This window comes from Trachemys scripta, chromosome 7 (assembly GCF_013100865.1).
Source record: "Trachemys scripta elegans isolate TJP31775 chromosome 7, CAS_Tse_1.0, whole genome shotgun sequence".
Lineage (NCBI taxonomy): Eukaryota > Metazoa > Chordata > Testudines > Emydidae > Trachemys > Trachemys scripta.
In genome coordinates, this window is record NC_048304.1 from 46327193 (window position 1) to 46351601 (window position 24409).

At 41.7% G+C, this 24409-nt stretch overlaps 1 protein-coding gene across 1 annotated transcript in view; it reads left to right on the forward strand.

Moving 5' to 3' along the window:
- Positions 1 to 24409, forward strand: part of DOCK3 (dedicator of cytokinesis 3) — a 335434-nt gene that overhangs the window by 124657 nt on the left and 186368 nt on the right. The window contains exons 6-7 of the mRNA XM_034775725.1: positions 3739 to 3799; positions 4818 to 4965. Of these exons, the coding sequence (XP_034631616.1) occupies positions 3739 to 3799; positions 4818 to 4965 (209 nt within the window). The remainder of the gene's footprint in view (positions 1 to 3738; positions 3800 to 4817; positions 4966 to 24409) is intronic.

Below are 24409 nucleotides of genomic sequence, written 5' to 3' on the forward strand. Positions count from 1 at the left end.
GGTGATTGGGATAAAACACAATATGGTTTTACAAAAGATAGATCGTATTATACCAACCTTATCTCTTTCTTTGAGGAGATAACTGATTTTCTAGACAAAGCAAAAGCACTAGATCTAATCTATCTGGATTTCAGTAAAGCATTTGATACAGTTCCACGTGGGAAATTACTAGTTCTATTGGAAAAGATTGGGATTAATATGAGAATCAAAAGATGGGTAAAGAACTGGTTAAAGGAGAGGTAAGGAACTGGTTAAAGGATACAGTGGATCAATCTGAAAATTGAACTGTCAGCCTGGAGGGAGATTACTAGTGGAGTTCCTCAGAGATGGGTCATTTTCATTACTGATGTTTGCACAAAAAGTGGGAGTGTGCTAATAAAATTTGCAGATGACACAAAGTTGGAAAGTACTGCCAATACAAAGGAGGAACAGAATACCATACAAGAAGATTTGGACCACTTTGAAAACTGGAGTAATAGAAATGGGATGAAATTTAGTAGTGCAAAGTGCAAGGTTATGAATTTAGGGATTAACAACAAGAATTTTTGTTATGGGGACATATCAGTTGGAAATGAGAGAGGAGAAGAAAGACCTGGGTGTATTGGTTGATCATGGGGTGACTATGAGCTGCCAATGTTATGTGGCCATGAAAAAATGGCTAATGCAGTCCTAGGATGTGAGGTATTTCCAGTAGAGATAGAGAAGTGTTATTACCATGATACAAGGCACTGGTGAGACCTCATCTGGAATACTGTGTGCAATTCTGATCTCCCATGTTTGAAAGATGAATTCAAATTGGAACAGATGCAGAGAAGGGCTGCTAGGGTGATCAGAGGAATGGAGAATCTACCTTATGAGTGGAGACTTAAGGAGCTTGGCTTGTTTAGCGTAACAAAATGAAGGCTGAATGGATATATGATTGCTCTTTACAAATACATTGGAGGGATAAATGCCAGGGAGGGAGATGAGTTATTTAAGTTAAAGGTCATTGTTGGGGGGGGGGGGAGAAAAAGCAACTCCAGACAAATGGATATAAATTAGCCATCAATAAATTTAGGCTTGAAATTAGACAAAGATTTCTAACTATCAGAGGAGTGACAGCCTTCCAAGGGGAGTAGCGGGGACAAAAAACCTAATTTGTTTTAAGACTGAGATTGATACGTTTATGGAGGGGAAGGTATGATTGCCTACAATGGCATATGGCCCAACCTCCATTGCCTTTAGCAAATATCTTCATTGGCCGAAGATGGTAGACCAGCTGGGGAGGGCTCTGAGTTACTACAGAGAATTTTTTCCCAGGTATCTGGCTGGTGGGTCTCACCCATATGCTCAGGGCGTAACCGATTACCATATTTGGAGTTGGGAAGGAATTTTTCCCCGGGTCAGATTGGCAGAGTCCCTTACGGGGTATCACCTTCCTCTGCAGCTGGAGGCATCAGTCACTTGCTGGTTTAAACCAGAGTAAACGATGGAGTGTCTGTAATTTGAAGTCTTTAAATCAAGATTTGGGGACTTCAGTAACTCAGCCAGATGTTTTTGGCCTATTACAGAAGTGGGTGGGTAAGGTTTTGTGGCCTACAATGTTTGGGAGGTCAAACTAGATCGTGATGGTCCCTTCTGGCCTTTAAAGTAATAGACATGGCCAGTCTCCAGCATATTTACAATAAACAGCATGCACTAGCCAGGGCAATACACTATTTCTTTTCAAAGGAGTAAGTAGCGAGATATTCCCATCAGTTTATAACTCCCCTTCAACCGTCCTGCACTGTGCTAGCAGTATGGCTCTAATGCTGGAAACACAGCTCTGGTTGATATCTTCCCCTCCCCTCTCTCCCCCCACTCAGCATGCATGGCCACATATGTAAGGGACAGAATTTTTCTCTTGGAACTTTGCTTATAAAATATGATCTTTGCTGTAGTTAGAAGTGTAACTGTCCATATGCATTTATTTTAGCTGTACTTCTATATTTCACTGTCTGTCTGCATTGCTATCAGAAACCTCAATTTTTGAGATTTCCTCTCTCAAATCACATAGGACAGAAATCTGCCATGCAAGGTAACAGGTAGGATTCATATTTTCTTTTCAACAACAAAAAACCACCTTTTTTAATTCTCTAAATTGATTTTAAGTTATAGAATTGCAAAACCAGAATTTCTCCACCTTTACCTGTACTAAAAATCGTTTTCTTTTCTTTCCACAATGGCTTTAGTGTCATTTGACTTATGAGTGATTTAATTTTGAAAATTTGCTACTGAGAAACAAAGTTGAGCTTTTTATATTTTACAAAACTTAGTAGTAGAACAAGCCTTGTTATTGTATAAGCAAACCTAATAATGCTGTAACATTCTCTCACTCAAATATTTCGGAGTATGCCACCATCACTAGGATGGAGGTCATAGTTTAATTGAAGGGAAAGAAAACATGAAAAATTTGAATCCACAGCTACTATATTAAAATAACATTAAGGGTCAGACATAAGCTCTCATAGCTTTTAGGTTTGGAACTGAGGCTGCTACAACATCCTATTCTCATCTTATTAAGTCTAGTGATTGTAAAATGCATGGGTTTTTTTCATCTTGGGTCATCAAATGAAGTGAGACAACTGTTTCCTCTTACTAGGAACAATAAGGATGAGTTAAGTTGCAACTTCATTTAGAATCTCTGTTTGTAGGTATCTATTTCTCCTTTTAGTATTACTATGCCTTTTTTTATATTTAATATAGTAACAGAACCAAAACTTCATAATTTTCTAAATATTCCATGAATGACAACTATTTAAATGACTCTTAGACACTGTTCTCTTCTTTGAGTGCTGGTCCCTGTGTGTATTCCATTGTGGGTATGCGTGTGCTCCATGTGACTGAAAGAGAGAGAATTCTTGCAAGCGGTGTCCGTTGATCCCCTCCTGCGCCCCTGCCATCCTCATGCTTTGCACCAAGAGTATAAGGGGCAGAGTGGACTGACCACTGCTCCAGTTCCTTCTCTACCATGAATCCAGTCATTATCTGAAACAGGGGGAAGGAGGGTGGGTAGTGGAATACAGATAGGGACCACACATCTTGAAGAGCTCCAGTTACAACCAGGTAAGTAACTTCCCTTTCTTCTTCAAGTGTTGGTTCCTATGTGTATTCCACACTGGGTGTCTGACAAGCAGTAGTAAGAGAGGAGAGTGCGAGGATGCAGAGTATGGCTGCATGTAAAACTACAGCCCCAAATGATGTGTCAGCGGAGGAGTCTTGGACCAAGACATAATGTCTCATGAATGCATGGATGGGACTTCACGTAGATGCCCTGCAAATGGCAAGTAGCCAGCAGACAATGCGGGGCAGTGCAGCAGAGCTGTCTAATTTCCTGATATTGTGTAGTTCTGCAGCTCATAGATTTCATCTGAAGTAGGGTGTGTTAGGATCAAAGAGTTAAATACATGTTTGAAAATGACTGTTGACAGAATTTCAACGTAGTTTCACTCACCAAGGTAGACAGTTGATTTTTATTTTTTATATTATAGAACTCTGCTAGCCAAAACATAATCTGTCTGTGCCTTATTTTTCTTCATCCATAACCTTCCCACCTTTGTAAAACAGATTTAAAGATGGAAGGAGTTAAATAAATGAAAAATAAAACTATTTATTATTATTTGTGGAGTATGTTTGTACGAGTAATTTTGCAGACTTGCTTTAAGGTCAAAAGTGTGTTGTATTATTTATTTTAACTTTTATTTTTTTCCAATTTGTTAGGATCTCAGCAGCAAGGATATGAAGAGAGACTTGTACATAGTTGCACATGTAATTCGAATAGGTACAGTATGGTTTGCTAACTAAATATTTTTTATATTAGCTCAAAATGAAAAGTATTTTTAAAGCCTATCTTGACACTGTGATGAATTTTACCAGTTAGAAAGCTCCATCACAGACCCTACCTCTTTGTTGAAACAGAAGTTCAAATCATGGCATTATAGATAAGTGTTAATATATTTTAGTAATTGCTAGACAGTGATTTTTCTTGATCTGGAACATAAGACTAGGGTAAATACCCATTTGGAAAGAGAAGATTATCAGTTTTATCATGTACCCTTCTAAACCTTGAACACAAGATGTAGGAAAGGGGGAGATAAAGCTCATTTTTTGGAGGAGGATGTCAGCTAGGATTACCAGATAGCAACTGTGAAAAAACGGGACGGGGGTGGGGGTAATAGGCGCCTATATAAGAAAAAGTCTCCAAAAACGGGACTGTCCCTTTAAAAATGGGACATCTGGCCACCCTAATGTCAGTGTACCTGGTCATTCAGAATTGTAAATCATTTGCCGATGGATAAATACAGGGAACTCTTTTTTGTTGTGTGCCCAATGACCATAAATGGCTATGGCAGTTTTTTGAGACACACTGTTGGCAAAAACCTGCTTAATGGGGATGCATTTAGCCAGTGCCAAGGTGTTAAGATATTGGTGTTTTAATTGAGAAGAGGCCAGATAAATATTTCTTGTATTTGGGTTAAGTACAATATTTTATTTCTAGTTTTTTCAGGCTGTTTAAAAATCTCATCTCTTAATGGGACAATAATTTAATCAAAATAATAGTCAGTCTACAGAAATGTCCCAGTTAAAAAGTTTCTATGTAACAATTGACAGCATAATTCTTATATATAAAAATATGAAAAGAGGGCCATAGAAAGTCTAGAATACCTATACAATATGTTGAAAGCTCTATACTGTAGTTTGTACTGTATGTATGTGTACACATTCACATAGAGACAACAGAAAGATAGGAGCAGAGAGAGCAGCTGCATGTTAATTTCTAACCAAGCTGTCTGTTTCAGGTCGCATGCTGCTAAATGATTCCAAAAAGGGCCCCTCCCATCTACATTATCGTCGTCCCTATGGCTGTGCAGTATTGAGCATCATGGATGTACTTCAATCAATCTCTGAACTAAAGGAAGAAAAAGATTTTGTTCTAAAAGTTTACACGTGAGTAACTCACCAGAGGGAGAAAGAAATTGCGTGAGCAATTACTATAGGTCAGGTGTCTTAATACTACATGAATACACATGTGCCACAAACCAGAGATTCAGCACTGAGCTATAAATGACATGTAAAGGACTTATAATTTTTTGTGAGATCCTCACCCTGACAGGTTAGCATGACCTGCTCTCATGCATACAAACAAATAACCTAAATAAAAATCTCTTTCAGATATGTGCAAGTGTGTGATGCTTACGTTGATAAATTCTCCAGCCTTCTAATCCATTTTACTTAGCTGGCTGATGCTAATGCTGAGCTCTTTAAAGAATAACCATTGTAGCCCACTTTTCAGATGTTTCTTTTCATAGGCCTGGTCTATACTACCCGCCTGAATCGGCGGGTAGAAATCGACCTCTCGGGGATCGATTTATCACGTCCCGTCAGGACGCGACAATCGATCCCCGAATCGGCGCTCTAACTCCACCAGCGGAGGTGGTAGTAAGCGCCGCCGACAAAAAGCGGCAGAAGTCGATTTTGCCGCCGTCCTCACAACGGGGTAAGTCGGCTGTAATACGTCGAATTCAGCTACGCTATTCACGTAGCTGAATTTGCGTATCTTAAATCGACTCCCCGCTGTAGTGTAGATGTACCCTTAGAGAAGCAAGCTTGGGGGTGGGGGGAGAGCATGAGCAGTGAAGTTTCTACTTGCCCTTGCTTTCTCTTACAGTTGCAAGACAGCTAGTAAGCTTGTAGGAGATATACTAAAACTACATGCAGCTCCATTTTAAAGATATGATGTTTCAGCCAGGTTGCGTGACAGGAAGACACATTTTGGAATATTATTTGAATATACATCACTGGGGAAAATTCATAAACTGTCCTTTTTCCTGTTTCTTACTGATGTTGCTCTCAGTGCTACTAAGCATAACTTTTAAAAGCTTAAAGAATGGCTAGAGCAGTATTCTGCAATCTGGGGGGTGGGGGAGAGAGAAGCCTAGGTTTGGGTATGGGGGTGCAGGGAAGAAGAAAGGAGCAGTAAGGGTGGGGAAGGCTGCATGACCATAGATCCGCTCTGAATGTCCACTGCAAAAGTGCTGCTGTGACTAAATCTTTTGGCATCTCCTTGAAAAACTACGTTCCCTCCCTGCACTTGATGCTGTTTCCTAATGCACATGGCTATAGGAGGAACTCATGCATACAGGACTACAGTTTTAAGAAGCACGTCATCAACTGAAGCTTTATCTCTGCTCCCACAAAAGAGTACGTCTTCAGGAGCATGTGTCCAGGCTTACAGATTTCTGATGGACACCCCCACTTCTGGGGGAAGGGTGAAACAGGCAGGAGGCGGCGACCAGGAAAAGGGAGCAAAACATAAGAGAGCAAACGTATAAAAATAGAAAGCAGAAGGGGGAGTGGAGATGTAGGGGGTAAAAAAACAGCATGGAAACAGGGAGATTGGGGGGGGGGAGAGAGAATGGATAGAAAAAAGCAGAGATGCTGCCATGCCATAAAGGGTTGTGGGGGCTTCCATGGAGCCCATAGAACAGTCTATTGCATATAAATAAAAGCCAGGGAACCACTGGGTTAAAGACTGAAATGTTGACTGTCATTCATAATATGAGTGAAGACTTTGCTGATAGAAAAGCATGAAAAGTTCAAGCATATTTCTATTTTTCAGTCAAGTTTGTAGATTGAAGTCTTATTTTGAACCTTTAATATGCAGTTTACTTCTAGCTTTAACCTCAATGGCATCATCTGCCTTTGACCAGTTTAAGATAAATCCGTCAGATTTTCCAGGCTAAATTGAAATTGTCTGTTTGGCTTCTATTCACAACTGCTCACAGAGGCTGCTTTATTGGATCAATATTGCTTTCTGATGGTTAATTAAATAGAGAACATTGGCAGTTATTTCCTCAGTGTGCTGGGATTGTTCATGGACTGTCACTTTGCACGGGAGGTCCACTAGTAGTTTACCTTCATACTTCGAAAGATGCTAATCAGATTAGTGAATAAATACCCCCACACACCTGACCCAAGACTTTCTTCTACCTGCACATTCCCATCAAAATTCAAATTCCGTTCCATACTGGTGTTTGAGTGACAGACTTTTTGAAAACATGCTGGCAGGTTTAATTGCCTTAAAAGCAACCATGAGCTGTTCTTTTGCCCCAATAGATTGTTTTGCAATAACAAGGATTAGTATTTTAGCTGTTGCTTTCAAAGGTTTACAGTCTGAAATATTTTTAATTTAAAAAGGTAAAATACTCAGATTTTCAAGATTGAAGGTGCTTTCTTGTTTTAGGAGCATTAATAGAGATTAAAATATATGTTAAGTTTGGGAATTATGGCTGTAAATTCAGATTTATTTCAAAGTGATTTGCTTGCAGTTCTGGAATTCTTTAGTAGATCTGTGTGGGATTTAAATCCACATGTACTATCAGTCTGTACAAGCTATGCCATGCATTTGTTGTTGAAGGGCTTTGTTAACACTAACTGTAGGAGAAATGATGGATCGATATTGTGTTGGGTCAGAGGTTTAGGTGTCAAACAAAGTAAGGCTTTTGTACTGCTTAGCAGCTGATGGTCCTGCAGCATCCAATAAGGATGATGAAAATTGGCAAACATAAAATTTCTTCTGGACAACTTGGTCTCTGAAACAAGTGAGAAAATATTCATCAGTTCTCTCAGTCATCACCTCTTTAAATAACAGAAAATGATAAAATGTGCAATAGCTCATGCCAGCTTCCATTAAAGCAGATTCAGTCATTGGTGCACTTCTCCTTCAGTCATGCGTGTCTTTTCAAATACCTTTTGTTTAGATTCAGTTTTGTGTTCTTGTGAAACTGTGCCCACTTCTGGACAAAAGGCTATTCATCTGTATTAGTAACTAAGGACCAGATTTTTAAAGATATTTAGGTGCCTAAAAGTACACATAGGAGCCTAGTGGGATTTTTCAAAGCTGCCTAACTCTCTTTGGGACTTAGGAACCTGGAACTTTCAAAAGTGCCTAGGTGCATACATCCAATGGGAGTTAGGCAGCTTTGAAAAATCCCACTAGGCTCCTACCTGCATCTTTAGACACCTAAATATCTTTGAAAATCTGGCCCTAAAGCATTGTCTGTGTTTATAATGGCATAATATAACTTTAGGAACCATAATATAACTGTATACTTTAAACTGTAAACCTTTTTTTTTTTGAGTCTATCAGCAGTTTATGTATCTATTAGAAAGTTGTGAACGCCAAAAGGAAGCTAGATTTGAAGATAAGAATGCTAATTTCTTCTTCCTCATTTAGCAGAAACACCATCAGTAGTACAGGATGAAGTGCTCTATCTTTCTCTTCAAAAGTATCAGGATTTAGAATTTAAAATTTCACATGCAAAATTGTACAGTCTGTTTAAAAATAGCCTTATCCTAAATGTACATTGAGACTTTGGTTGTTTTTTGTTTGTTTGTTTGTTTGTTTGTTTGCTTTTTTTCTTCTAAAGCACTATACAATATTGAAGTAAAAAATACAAAAGTTGCAGGGTCAGATGTAGTATCCTGATGGAATCCTCACTATTTTACTGGTGGATTTTATTGTTTTCTACTCCCTATCTGGGCTGGCATACCGTCATTGAATTGATGCTTGTACTGTACCTAGAAGTATGTGTCATAGCATCCAGTGTTGTCATTTCTCTTGTGGTGTACGCTATTTCTTTTGACCTACATTTTATATAGTCTATATTATAGGATATTTCTATTCCTTTCACATTGCAGTAACCCTCATAAACGTCACTGCTTAACATGGTACAGATTATCCCTCAGACCTCACAATTGTTTAATTTCTTTTCTAAATTTTAAATTAATTTTTTTACTTACGAAAGATGTTGAATTGACAGTGCTGGGAACTAAAGTCCTCTATTTAACCACAAATCAGATAAAGCATGTTAGGCACTTCCCTACACTGCCAACTACTTCTGTGCTTCAACAGAGTTCCCATAGGTTCAGGGGCGGCTCTATGTATTTTGCCGCCCCAAGCATGGCAGTCAGGCGGCTTTCGGCGGCGCGCCTGCAGGAGGTCCGGCTGGTAACATGGATTCGGCGGCATGCCTGCAGGAGGTCCGCCGGTCCCGCGGCTTTGGCATACCCGCCACCGAAGCTGCGGGACCGGTGGACCTCCCGCAGGCATGCCATCAAAGGCTCCCTGACTGCCGCCCCCACAGCAACTGGCAGGCCGCCCCCTGTGGCTTGCCGCCCTAGGCACATGCTTGGTGCGCTGGTGCCTGGAGCCGCCCCTGCATAGGACTTCTTTTCAGAGTCCTATGTGAAGTACTAGTAATACATGCAATGACCTCGCTAGATCCTCCCTACCTATGACCAGATGCTCACACTTTTGCATACCCAGAATGGCCAATTCTTGTCTATATGCTGTTTCCACAGCCACCATCATCCCAACCTTTAGGCGGCAGCTTTACAGCTTCAATTAATTCCCTGAATGGACCAGGCAGCCAAAAAGTTGTGCATAAAGTTAACTTTTCCATGGAGAGAAATGGGTAAATCATTTGGCCTCATTGACTGCAGAATCAGACAGAACTGCTATTGGGAAATAAGCACTCTGGGTGCTGCATTAGCCATATGCACCTGGGTCAGGAAGAGTGGCTGTGTACACTTGCATGGCCCTAAGGTCACTAGCCGGCTTCAACCTTGGCCATAAGGGGCCATTCTGGGGCAAGAGTGTCATATGGTTCTTGGTCTACTCAAGATAGTTAAGTCCCAGGCAGACTGCGAAGAGCTACAAAAGGATCTCTCAAAACTGGGTGACTGGGCAATAAAATGGCAGATGAAATTTGGTGTTGATAAATGCAAAATAATGCACATTGGAAAACATAATCCCAACTATACATATAAAATGATGGGGTGTAAATTAGCTGTTACCACTCAAGAAAGAGATCTTGGAGTCATTGTGGATAGTTTTCGGAAAACATCCAATCAATGTGCAGCGGCAGTCAAAAAAGCAAACAGAATCTTGGGAATCATTAAGAAAGGGATAGATAAAAAGACAGAAAATATCATATTTCCGCTATATAAAGCCATGGTACGCCCACATCTTGAATACTATGTGCGATGTGGTCACTCCATCTCAAAAAAGATATATTGGAATTGGAAAAGGTTCAGAAAAGGGCAACAAAAATGATTAGGGATATGGAACAGCTGCCATATGATGAGAGATTAATAAGACTGGGACTTTCCAGCTTGGAAGAGAGACTACTAATGGGAGAAATGATTGAGGTCTATAAAATCATGACTGATGTGGAGAAAGTAAATAAGGAAGTGTTATTTACTCCTTCTCATAACACAAGAATTAGGGGTCACCAAATGAAATTAATAGGCACCAGGTTTAAAACAAACAAAAGTAGTAATTTTTCACACAATGCATAGTCAACCTGTGGAACTCCTTGCCAGAGGATGATGTGAAGCCCAAGACTATAATAGGGTTCAAAAAAGAACCAGATAAATTCATGGAGGATAGGTCCATCAATGGCTATTAGCCAGGATAGGCAGGGATGGTGTCCCTAACCTCTGTTTGGCAGACTGGGAATGGGCAACAGGGGATGGATCACATGATGATTACTGGATCTGTTCATTCCCCCTGGAGCACCTGGCATTGACCACTGTTGGAAAACAGGGTACTGGGCTAGATGGACCTTTGGACTGACCCAACCTGGCCATTCTTATGTCTCTCTACCCAGACTATCAAGCTGGCCAGTTTGGTGGAGATTTTATGATGTGGATATCTGTGTGCTTGGAGTTAGACTGACACTACCAATCCATTGCAAATACTATAGGCCATCAGTTGCCACTAGATGGTACCAACTTTCAGTCACTATCAACTTGGGGTGGATTCAATCCAGTGACCTAAAAGTGAAAGGTGTATATCTCATTATCTATCTATTCCTCCTTTTTTTTTAATTGCAGTTAAAGAGTGAAACGAGTGTGCTTGTCAACCTATTTTGCTCCATCATTACTCTTTGAGTGCATCCTCCCAGGTCTTTTAAGTTTAACTTAACACGCACAGGGACATAAAATTTCTGCGTTCCAGCAGTCCATCTAGTCAAGCAGTCCATCTGGTCCTGTATTCTGTTTACAACTGGTCAGAACCAGAGATAAGAACCTTTAAGCAGGCATATGTGGAATAATCTGACTCACATATAGGTCTCATCCTGATTCCTGTTAGCTAGTGATTATCTTAAGCCCTGAAGTACAAAGTTAATATCCCTTCCAAAAGTTATATTTTCATTAAAAACAACAACTCTGGATGTTCTTGATATCCATATAAATATCCAATTGCTTTTTGCATTTTGCTGACTTCTTGGTCTCAACAACTTTGTCTAGTGATAAATTCCACCGTTTAACTACATGTTGTGTGAAAAAGCATTTCCTCTTAGTGGTTTTGAATTTCCTACTTTTTATTTAATTGAATGTTACTTTATTCTTGTGTTACACACACCCTGCAAGCCTTTTAATAGAACAGTGTTCTGTTCTGGATCTTGACCTTTTCCCCACTCCGAGACAGTTGTGCTGCACCTTTCTTCCTTATATACTAAAGGAAGTTCAGGCTTAACAATACTTTTTATGCCTTCATGGAAGATTTGCAGTGTTCTCAGCCACCATTGCACTCCCCAATCCTGGAACTGGCGTATTATGGACCGATCCCCTCAGCATAAATTAAAACAGTCTAAAGACCTCATACCAGCAGTCAGGGTGGTGCTCCCAGTGTATAGGGAGGTGTGGGTGGGAAAATGGGAAGAGACTATGTGATAAAGAAAAGATTTTTTGTAAACCTTTGATTAAAGAGTGAATGAGGTGAATTTGTGGTGAAAGTGGGTATAGGAAACAGCCTTGAGGCAAAAGTAGCAGCTTGGACTGAGATCTAATGTGGGCACCTTCTACTGTTTAGGAGTTGTCTGGGGCTGAGGGTGGGAGAACGCTTCCCTTTTGCAGTCAGGGGAGAAGTGTGCATAGACACAGGGGAAAGAACTGTGACCTGAGTAAAGCAAGTTTGTTTCATGCTTCTGGTTTGGATGGAGCCTGACACCTTTAGCCAGTCTCAGGGTATATCTACACTGCAATTAAATAACCATGGTGGCCCACGTCAGCTGACTCGGGCTTGTGGGGCTCAGGCTAAGGGGCTATTTAATTGCAGTGTGTAGATGTTCAGGCTTGAACTGGAGTCTGGGCTCTAAGACCCTGCAAGGAGGGAGTGTCCCAGAGCTCAGGCTCCAGTCCAAGCCCGAATGCCTACACTGCAATTAAACAGTCCCTTAGCCCGAGCTCCGCGAGCCCAAGCCTGCTGTAGACATACCCTCACAGTGTACAATCGCCATAACTGAGCTACTCAACATAAGGCCAGATAAGCTTTTTTAGATGGAGAATATAGGAAATGTAAATGAGGCTGAAAGGTGTATAATATTTAAACAGGTATTTTACAGGTGTGCAAATCAGAATGGTTGTACAAAAATTCAGTTTATCTTACCATTCTTTTAGAGCCTGCCTTGTTATTGTTAAAGATTTATGTCTGAACAAGATTGTTCCTTTCACAATCCATTTTTTCCTGCTTCTTAATCCTACTGTCATGTTATAACCTTGCAAAGAGGATATAATACCACAGCTCCACAATTATAAGCTCATTACATAAACCATGAAAAGATTTTCTTTATTAATAATACATTTTAATTATATACCCATAAAACTATTTTTAAAATGAAGTAAAAACTAATAAATCTAAATTTATACATCATTTTTATCTAACTTTTCTTGGTTGCTTGTGTTTTTATATTTCTGCCTTTTTGTCTTTAATTCTTTGCTCCTTTTACCTTATCTCCATTGGTTTTCTTTTCCATCTTCCTTAAACTGATCTCACTTTTTTTCTTATTCCTGTTTTCCATTTTCCTTTTTGTCCTCTCTTCCACAGTCCTATTACTTTCTTCCCCTTTTCCCTCATCTGACAGAACCTTTTGTCTTTAAAATTCCTTTCTCTTATTGCAAGTATATTGCCTAAATGCTTTTCCTCTTGTAACACTCCTTCATTGCTATTTGCCCAGCTAGGTAGCACCTTCATTTTACTTCTGCTCCAACAGTGTGTGACATTATAGCCTAATGTTGTGTGGGAAACATTCAGCATTGTAAATTTACTATGGAAGCAACCAATGAAAAAGGAAATTTGGACTGCAAAGAAGGACTTTTTATTTAAATGGAAATATATTTGATCACTAGTAAAATGCCCAAAGAAAACTATGAAAAGTTTATTAATGATGAATGTATTTAGGTCTAAATTTTCAAACTTGGATGCCTAAAATTAACCAGTTAGAACCAGATCCTTGGCTTTGGCCAAAAAGTATGCAGTGCAACTTAAAAGGGTGGTTGGTGCAAAAATGGCTTTAGGCCACCTTTGTGATACCTAGGTTTGGGGCCAGTTTTGTCTTAGACAGGTCCTCTGGCATAAGGTAGAGTAGGCTAAGCGCTGCTCTAACTTATAATATTAAATAATAACTTGCATGTGCTTCCCTAAAACAAGTCACAATACAGAATGCAGGGTAGGCAAGTAACATGGGGCTGCTTGTGGGTAATGTGTTAAAACCATCTGCTCAATGTTTGCTTGTTTCAGAGAAAGCAAACAAAATCTTGTGATGTAGATAGAGAGGCATAAATTGGCAGTCATATTGTGTTATATAAATGGTATCATGTTGCAAATATTGTCTGGTATTCAGTTCATTTATGATAGGGACAGTCTTAGAATAGAAAGGTATATTAAAGATCAAATTTATTTGACGTTCTGGAGAAGGAATTGCAAAGAAAGGCCAGCTAGATTAGGCTTTAGTAGTTTAGGAAGAAAGGGACCTGTGACAGGATTCCAGGATCTTGACAGGAGAGGAATAGATTGATGCCAGTTAACTGAGAGAAATATAGTTTCAAAAACAAGAGGTCAGTGAATGAAATTGAGGGATGACAGTATAAGCAATTTGGGCCAGGTTTCTTAACACAAATGATGGCTGGCAGATGGAACAAGCTGCCAGAGTCAGCAATAGTTTTAAACCAAAAAAAAAAAAAAAAAAAAAAAAAGTCAATTCAAGAGGGAGTTGGACACATTCATGGAAGCCAATGTTACCCAGGATTGTAGCACTATCCAATTTATTAGGTTAAAGGATGAGAGAATGTAAAGTTGACTTGGAGTTCCTAGCTTTATCAGGACAGACAGCTATTTTCATTCAATAAAAAAGAAAATGGCTAAGAGTGTTCCCTGAGAAAGTACTTTGTCTCCTTATGCTATTGCTGGAAAAGCTTGGAGCCATAGAAATGGCCAAGGGGTTTCTTGCTCATCATGGGTGGGAAACCTTTAAAATTGTATCTAAATTGAACAATTCTAAATGTACTTCGTAGGCCGTATGAAATCTGGTGAATTATTGAATTTACCCATACAGTGTCACACACTGCAAAGAGAAGCATTTATTTAGACAATAGCTATCAACACTGACATGGGGCAGAGATGCAAATCTGCAGTATCTTGAGATAAAAAGTATGAAGAAAACACACTTTTTCCTCAAAAGTAAATTTAATGCTGGTGAAAGGAACAGTTCAGCTCTGTAAACTAAAGTCCTGTACCCTCAGAACAACATCGATAACAGCAGTTCAAGCTTCCCTACACTGCCCCTCTTGTATACCTCTACCTTTTTTTGTAGAGATCTTCTTTAAGAGAGTAAAAAGCAGAGGGTCCTGTGGCACCTTTACGACTAACAGAAGTATTGGGAGCATAAGCTTTCGTGGGTAAGAACCTCACTTCTTCAGATGGAAGTCCAGGACTTCCATCTGAAGAAGTGAGGTTCTTACCCACGAAAGCTTATGCTCCCAATACTTCTGTTAGTCGTAAAGGTGCCACAGGACCCTCTGTTGCTTTNATTAAATAACTGAAAAGTTTGTTAGTGGGGTATGTATAGACCCCTTTCACTTCTAGACCACTGGTTTCATCCAGATTTGTAAGGTCTCAATCTAAATCTTAGTTGTACAGATATCAATATCCCTCTCCCAAGTCACATCTGGCATATCTGTTGGCTGTCGCAGCATGATAGATATGGAGAATGAACTACCCTCGCTCTCTTAAATCAGAGGGGTAGCCGTGTTAGTCTGAATCTGTAAAAAGCAACAGAGGGTCCTGTGGCACCTTTACGACTAACAGAAGTATTGGGAGCATAAGCTTTCGTGGGTAAGAACCTCACTTCTTCAGATGGAAGTCCTGGACTTCCATCTGAAGAAGTGAGGTTCTTACCCACGAAAGCTTATGCTCCCAATACTTCTGTTAGTCGTAAAGGTGCCACAGGACCCTCTGTTGCTTTTTACAGATTCAGACTAACACGGCTACCCCTCTGATTTAAGAGAGCGAGGGTAGTTCATTCTCCATATCTATCATGCTGCGACAGCCAACAGATATGCCAGATGTGACTTGGGAGAGGGATATTGATATCTGTACAACTAAGATTTAGATTGAGACCTTACAAATCTGGATGAAACCAGTGGTCTAGAAGTGAAAGGGGTCTATACATACCCCACTAACAAACTTTTCAGTTATTTAATTCCCTTTTGAACATATTCTGGGAAAATTTAGTTCTACTTTTTAGTTCTTTTTCCATCGCTCAGATGGTATGCTTGATATATAGCATCCCATTCCCTGTTGTCCACACAGCTTTTTGCAGGTAGAATATTCAGCATTTTCTTAAAGGCTGCCAGGCTAGAGCAGAGCTTCTGGTAACTCATTATACCTGACAGAACATGTGTTTGTAATGTGAAAACTGTAGAAAGTGACCAGTTACTTCTTTACAGTTAGCCTGTTATACCTTATGCCATTGAGTGCTCAAGTTCCACAAACATAAATGCTGAAAAATTGTTGATGTTTTTGTCTGTCTTGACAGCAGCTGGTTTTTCTCCTATCTAATTTTGCCAACATTATGTGCCCTTTAAAAAAAAATTAACACGCTTCATACAAGGAAAGCCTCAGGGTAAACTGCTTTTATCTTCCTGAAGTTTTGCATCTTTCCAGCAGCTGAAAGCTATGGTCTGTAAAGATGAACAAATGAGGAAAATCAGTAGGGCAGAGGTTTAATTTAATAACAAGCCAACATTACTTCAGAATAACTAGGACTCACTCTTTGATGTTGAGGAAAAATATATCATGACTTCAAAGGCATCTTAAGAAGTCTTGCAGCTGTAAGATATTCAAAATAACCTGGCCAGTAGTCAGAATTGAGAAGAAGATCTTAGTCCTGGTCTAAGTTTTTGTACCAGAAGAACTATATCAGTTAGGAAAGATGTGGGGGGGGAAATGTTCTGGTTTTTTACTGATGTAGTTATATTAGAACCTCAGAATTACAAACTGACTGGTCAACCACACCTCATTTGCAACCAGAAGTATGCAATCAGGCAACAGTGGAGACCAAAAAAAGCAAATACAGTACAGTGCTATGTTAAACTACTAAACAAAATAAAGGAAAAGTTTAAAAAAAATTTGATAAGGTAAGAAAACTATTTCTGCGCTTATTTCATTTAAATTAAGATGGTTAAAAGCAGCATTTTCTTCTGCATAATCAAGTTTCAAAGCTATATTAAGTTAAGTCAATGTTCAGTTGTAAACTTTGGAAAGAACAACTATATCATTTTGTTCAGAGTTACAAACATTTTAGAGTTACAAACAACTTCCATTCCTGAGGTGTTGGTAACTCAGGTTCTACTGTATATACGTGTACAGCCTCTAGTTTGAATGCTGTTATATCAGTGCAGTGGTGCCTTGTACCAGTATAGTTTATTCCCTTTCATAGAATATCAGGGTTGGAAGGGACCTCATCTAATCCAACCCCTTGCTCAAAGTAGGACCAATCCCCAGACAGATTTTTGCCCCAGATCCCTAAATGCCCCCCTCAAGGATTGAACTCACAACCGTGGGTTAGCAGGCCAATGCTCAAACCACTGAGCTATTCCTCCAATATGGGAGTAAGCTATACCACTATAAGGACTTTTATAATAGTATAACTTCATCCACACTAGGAAAGGTCATACTGATATAGCTATATCAGTATAGATAAAGCAAGACAACTTTAGTGATATAAAGACAAGCTCTTAGTGATATAAATTAGACAAGACAAGGAACAAGACCAGATCATTTATCTGTGTCATCAGAACAATGACACTTTGTTAAGGTTCTATTTAAAAGTATCTTAAAAGGGGTTAGTAAATGATTAAGCAAGTCCATAGAGTCCAAGAGGTCAAAGGGTTGCTTATAACTATGGTTTATACTTATCATCTATAACAGTGGTTCTCAAACTTTTTTTCCCCCACGGACCACTTGAAAATTGCTGAGGATCTCAGCGGACCACTTAATGATCTTTCCAAATGTTGTTTGTACCATTAGCTTACTATTGTAAAGCGCTTTGGATAAAAGTGCTATATAAAAATAATAATAATTTTTGTTCTACAATAAAAGCACAACTCATATTTTAATATCAGTAGTCTTACCTTTCTAATACAATAGATGTGCCCTCTCTCCCCCGCCGCAGCAATCCCTGAACTGGGCTGGGAAGGAGGGCCGTCTCTCCCTGGCGGCAGCAGCCCTGGAGCTGGAAAAGTCTCCTCTTTGGCCACCGCAGCCCTGCATGTCCCAAATTCCCCCCACCCCCCTCTTCTCACCCCACTGCCCCCTCCCACCTACCCCCTATTCCCCCCCAGGCCACCACCTCACCTTACATGTGCATCTTCTCCAGCATTCAGGCACCTAATTAGTAGAGCCATGCCTGCGCAGCTCCAGTGATTAGGTGGGTGGCCCTTCATTCTCTTGTGTGCAGCTGCCCAGGCGCGCGCACCTTAGAGGGAACTATCCACAGACCACCTGAATGGAGCTCACGGACCACTGGTGGTCCGCAGGCCACAGTTTGATAACCTCTGATCTATAACACATTCTATGGGGTGCTTATAACCATCTTTGACATGCTTTAAGATCTGTTAAGCATTTATTAACCCTTTATATAAAGGTTCCATTTCTAAATGTTTTATAAATGGTGAGTATCAAAATGTAAAGAAAACCCATAAAAAAAAAAAGAGAGCTTAAAGAACTCAATTAGCTTTGTAGCATCACTACTGTGATGCTATAGTTAAAGCTCTGTTAGGTTTTTCAATTCAACTTGCTGCTTTTGAAGGCAGTAGTTAAATGTAGATTGAAACGGGAGAGGGAGCTTGCACTGTGTAAGAACCTGCAGGGCTAGAACCTGGGACCATGGAGATGCTGGGCTTCTGTCATCTCCAGGGTTGCCAACCCTCCAGCATTAATTCTTGGAGACTCCAAGACACAGATTAACCTTTAATTAAAGATTATGTTATGTGAGGAAACCCCCAGGAATCCATCCAACCAAAATTGGCAACCCTAATCACCACAGGATATCTGTATCATATCCAATCCCAGATCCTCAAACATGTCCACAGATATCTGCAGGGCTCTATCACAGGAAGCTCCTACAGGAGGACCCTATGAGGCTGGACCCAGTAGGAAGTACCAACCGGCAGGACCTGAGTGGCAGTGCACTGATTGATTGGCTGGCTGATTGGCTGCCAGTACTTAAGACAGGAAGTTGTCTGAGCAAAAATACATACTGCCTATCTTGTTTCACATTCTATGTGAAAGAGATCCCAGACTCCTGCTTCTGACTCTGCCTGCCTCCTAATGCCTGATGCTTAATTTACCCTCCGGCCTGTCTTGGTCTCTGATCTCCCAGTAATTGGACCCTGCCTGCCTACTGATGCCTGGTTTGCCCTGTCTCAGACTCTGACCCTCTGGTACTCTGACCACTAGGTCTGACTGCCCATGACCTGGTCATGACACACTTAATTACTTAAGAAAGAGGAGGGGAAGTGCTGGGGGTGTGCTGCTTACTCAGAGGAGAGGAGGGGGAGTTGTGTTATGCATCTTCCTACCCCCCACACAATCCCATTTTACTTTAAACCTTGGCAGAAGGTATTTCATGTTTTTTTAATTTATATAGTGAATTTTATCCTAAAGAGCAGGACCCTCGGGTATTTTACAAATGCTTTAGGCCATGTGACAGGGTTGGGACTCACCACCCAGCACCTCCCACTGGTTGTTCCAGGAATTAGCTCAGTCCATGGGGAGCACCCTCTGCTGGTGGTGTCCCATCCATCATCTGGACCCGTGTTGCTCCCTGCTTGGCGGTGTCCTCCTTCAGGCCACTGCCCTCCGGCAGTGCCCCCCAGTCCATCCTCACCCCCTTCCAGAGTGGGGGGGGAGGGTGTTCAGCAGTCCTTGCACTGGCCTCAGTGGCCAACCACAATCTCCAAAGTCTAGCCCCTTGTCTCAAGGGTCAGTTGCAGTTCATCTCAGCCACCCTACTGCATGGCCAGGTGCAGTACAAGAGGGAAAGTGGGGGGACCCAGGCCCGCCCACTACTCTGAGTCCCAACCCAGGGACCCTCTAGTGGCAGCCTCCCTGCCCTCCTTCTCTCCCCTTGTCCAACTGTCCCTGGGCCACTTCCCCTCTGGCCCCTCACACCCTCTAGGCCCTTTCTCTCAGGGTCCGCAGTCTGGCAGGTATTGGGCCGGAGCCCTACTGTGCTCCCCCTGAGCCTGCCCAGCACTGCTCTGTCCAAGGTGCTGGTCTCCTGCTCTGGAGACAGACCTTCCCCCATGAAGGTCTGGGACAGACTGCCTACTCCCTTCCTGGGCAGCCTTTATATAGGGCCAAGCCAAGCCCTGATTGGCTGTCTCCAATCTTGGCTCTGCTTGGCCCCCAGTAAGCCCTTTCCTGATTGGCTGCCAGCCTTCGCAACCACTCTGGCCTACTCTGGCTCTCTCTCACATGGGGGTGGGGCATTCGCCCTGCCACAGGCTACCTTTGCAGTCCCTGATCCTTGGCTCGCTCAGCACTGAGCTGGTTTCCCAGTATAGGTTAGTGCAGCTCTAAACTGTGTCGTTTGCGAGTAACTCCAAGGGCCTGTACTGGGAGTTGGGGATCGCACATAAGGATGCCTTAGCCATGCCCCCTTCTCCCGTTAGAGACTAGAAGTGGAGGTGATATACAAGGCACTAAAGTGGCTCTATAACAGGGGTTCTAAAACTGGGGGTTGGGACCCCTCAGGGGGTCGTGAGGTTATTACATACAAGGTCGCGAGCTGTCATCCTCCACCCCAAACTCCACTTTGCCTCCAGCATTTATAATGGTGTAAAATATATTTAAAAGTGTTTTTAATTTATTGGGGGGGGTCGCACTCAGAGGCTTGTTATGTGAAAGGTGTCACCAGTACAAAAGTTTGAGAACCACTGCTCTATAGCACTGGAAGCTTCTCCTATAAAGGACAAATCCTCCATACGCCAGATCTTCTGGGCTTAGAATACCTTTGCACTGGAAAATCAGTTTAAAGCAGCCCTAACCAATCAGAAAATCTGTCCCTATATATTTGGTGTGGTTCCGTGTTGTACCCTTGCTCAGATTTGCAGCTGTATATGGGATGGGATGGAGCTGTAGTTACTGATAAAAGGTGTTCAGAGACATTCTGCCTGTGTAAGGTGGAAGTATGCACAACAATGTATCTCCTAACACTGTAGTTTGGTTTTGTTTTGACTCAGAGGAAAGAGTATCAGCTAGTCAATTTCTGCATGTCCTTGGCCTTTCTTTGGGACTTTTCCATCCAGGTCCTGCTCAAGCCCAGTTCCTGCTTGGTTATTAAATCTGGCAAGATTTGATTACATGGTAAGCTGGGTGCAAGCAAACAATATGTGTTTTTAATATGGCTAAATGTAAATTTATACATCTAGAAACTAAGATTGTAGGCCATACATACAGGATGGGGGACTCTATCCTGGGAAGCAGTGATTCTGAGAAAGATTTGGGGGTTGTGATGGATAATCAGCTGAACATGAGCTCTCAGTGGCCAAAAGAACTATTGTGATCCTGGGGTGCATAAATAGGGGAATCTTGAGTAGAGTAGAGAAGTTATTTTACCTTTGTGTTTGGCGCTGCTGTGACCACTGCTGTAATATTGTATCCATTTCTGATGTCCACAGTTCAAGAATGATGTTGATAACTTGGAGAGGGTTTAGGGACGAGCCACAAGGCTTATTAAAGGGTTAGGAAACATGTCTTCTAATGACCACTAGGTGATAGACTCAAGTAGCTCAGACTAATAAAGAGAAAGTTAAGGGGTGACTTGATTAGTTTACTAATACCTATATGGGGAGCAAATGTTTGATAATGGACTTCAGTCTAGCAGAGAAAGGTATAACATGATCCAATGGCTGGAAGTTGAAGTTAGATGAATTCAGACTGGAAACAAGGTGTAATTTTTTAACAGTGAGGGTAATTAACCATTGGAAGAATTTACCAAGGTGTGACGTTCCCCTGGTGTTATCTGGACTGGTGATCTGCTAGGTCACTCCAATCCTTGACTCTGGGAGCCAGCCTTACCCTGCTCTGCTGTGAGAACCCCCACTCCTGGGCTGTTCATGCACAGCTTCTAGCATGTAAGCTGCTCCCAGCTACATGAGTGAAGCACTTTTGGCCAGACACTGCTTGGATTGTGCAACCGAATGACACTAGCCAATATCTCTGGACCCAGACACAACCCTAGGAACTTCCGTCTTGCAGTGTCCAGCTATGCCCACTGGACGCTGCAAGCTTGTATGAGTTCGTCAATTTAACAAAGAAATTGATATGTACCAGGCTTGTTATCCCAAGGGGAGTCTCTGACATACTTCAAACTTACAGCCATTGGGTTGCTGTATAGGGCTGGCTTAAAAAGGAATCCTGTTTCGACCTGGGAAGGTGTTCTACTTGTTTTTAACATTAGAAATGTCACATATCACGTGTGATCATCTTTGATTTTGCTGGATGACCACACAGATGTCTCAGAGAATGTGTGTTCCCTACTATCATTGTTCAAGTGAATGGGTGAGGGGAAGTGGGGGGGGGGAATCTTTAACAAAGCTGTATTTTCTCTAAAATGTTAATTAGTCTGACATAAAACAGGTGTTAGCACAAATAGTCTTAAAAAGTCTGACTAAACCTCCTCTCCTCTTTCAGTTGCTCACCTTTCAGCCTCTTGAGACAAGGGCCTGGTCTACACTTAAAAGTTTTATTGGCATAGCTATATCAGTTAGAAGTGTGAAAAATGACTCCCCTAACCAACACAGCTATGTTGGCAAAAGCTGTAGCGTAGATGCAGTTATACTGGCAAAAAAGTCTCTTGTTGGTATGGAGAATGAGGAAGATATCTGTAAAAAGAACAGGAGTACTTGTGGCACCTTAGAGATTAACACATTTATTTGAAAATAAGCTTTCGTGGGCTACAGCCCACTTCATCAGATGCATAGAATGGAACATATAGTAAGAAGATATATATACATAGAGAGAACATGAAAAGGTGGAAGTTGCTATACCAACTCTAAGAGGCTAATTAATTAAGATGAGCTATTATCAGCAGGAGAAAAAAAACTTTTGTAGTGATAATCAAGATGGCCCATTTCAGACAGTTGACAAAAAGGTGTGAGGATACTTAACATGGGGAAATAGATTCAATTTGTGTAATGACCCAGCCACTCCAGTCTCTATTCAAGCCCAAATTAATGGTATCTAGTTTGCATATTAATTCAAGTTCAGCAGTTTCTCGTTGGAGTCTGTTTTTGAAGCTTTTCTGTTCTTTTTGCGGATACAGACTAACACGGCTGCTACTCTGAAACCTGAAGATATCTGTGTTGGGTTTTTTTTATGAATAAGTGTATCTCAGTTTACCTGCATAGAGTTAACTCAAAGGAAGTTGTTGAGGAAAGTAACTGGAAATGAAACAGTGGCAGAGATGAGGCTCCTTAAGAAACACTGGAGGGGAAGCTGTTAATTGGGGAAAGGCTCCAGCCTGGCTCCATCCAGGCTAGCAAGTAGTGTCATAGCAACATGGTGCAAGCAGTGCAGTCGTACTACGGCCTACGAGCTTGTGGGGGCCAACCAGCAGAGACCACTCTATCCTAGGCACCACTGTAGTTATGCCACAGTCTATCTATAGGCAGAATAGGCAACCAGGGCTCTAAGTAGCAACAAGTGGCCCCTAGCCAGGCTGCTTCAGTCCAGCAAGTGCCACTGCCCTGCCTCCAGTACAAGTAAGATTGAGGCCACAACTCAGGCAATGGGCAACTTGTGGCTGCTCCTGGCAACACCACTAGAGCTGCTAGCACTTCAAGTTGATGTCCAACCTGCACCTGCCATTCTGTGCCTGTCCCCATGGGCCCTGTCACCCAGGCAGTCCCTGACCATCACTAACCTGAACTTGCACTGTGGCCACGACTTCAGCAGTGAGGAGCTCATCCAGGAAGGTGCAAAAGGTGGACTGGGGGTCTACAGCATGTGGGGCCAGGCAGTGGGTGATGGCTGGGGTGGGCTGAGGGTGTGGAGTGCAGGCTGGGGGTACTGAGTATGTAGGGGCGGGGGGCTAAGTCCTGTTGTGGTTGAGCTGAGAGGCTCCCGGGAGGGGTTGTGTGGGATGTGGCCCTGATCCCAGGGGATGGAAGAGGAGGTCAGGGGAGGTTGCAGAAGGCAGATGGGGATCAGCCCCTGATTAGAATTAATGTCTCTACTATGTTAGAATGTGTTTCTCCTAACTGGGCTAGATTCACTGGTTCACTTTGGCTCCTATGCAACATTTTGACACTGGAAAACTATTGGCAACCTGGTCTAATCAGCCAGGTAAATTCGGTTTATGGAGTGGCCCAAAAGTAGCTGGAGCATACCAGTGAATCTTATACCATATGAGGTAGAATCATGCCGCATCCAAAAAGTGTGTATATCTTAGAGGTACTTAGAAAATGTTACAGTTGTTGGTGAGGGCTGACTTTTTATTTAGGTCAGGTAATATTTCTATGCTATTTGCAGTGATGATGTAGCCATGTTGGTCCCAGGATATGAAAGAGAGAAGGTAGTATTATTTTTATTGGTGAAAGGTGTGACGGGTTAGATCACAGAAACCCCCTTGGGGCTGCCAACTGGTGTGGCAAGACTTTCCCTGCCAGCTTGGGACTCCAGCACCCTGTATTGTTGAGCCAGACACGCCAGTCTGCTCCAACACAGACCCAGGGTCTGAACCTTGTGACCCAAAGCTGCAGACTTAACTGAAAGTGACTTAAGAAGTGTTCCTGTCTTTAACACTCAGATGCCCAACTCCCAATCAGGTCCAAACCCCAAATAAATCCGTTTTATCCTGTATAAAGCTTACACAGGGTAAACTCATAAATTGTTCACCCTCTATAACACGGATAGAGAGATATGCACGGCTGTTTCCCCTTCCCCTGCCCCCTGTATTAATACATACTCTGGGTTAATGAATAAGTAAAAAGTGATTTTATTAAATACAGAAAGTAGGATTTAAGTGGTTCCAAG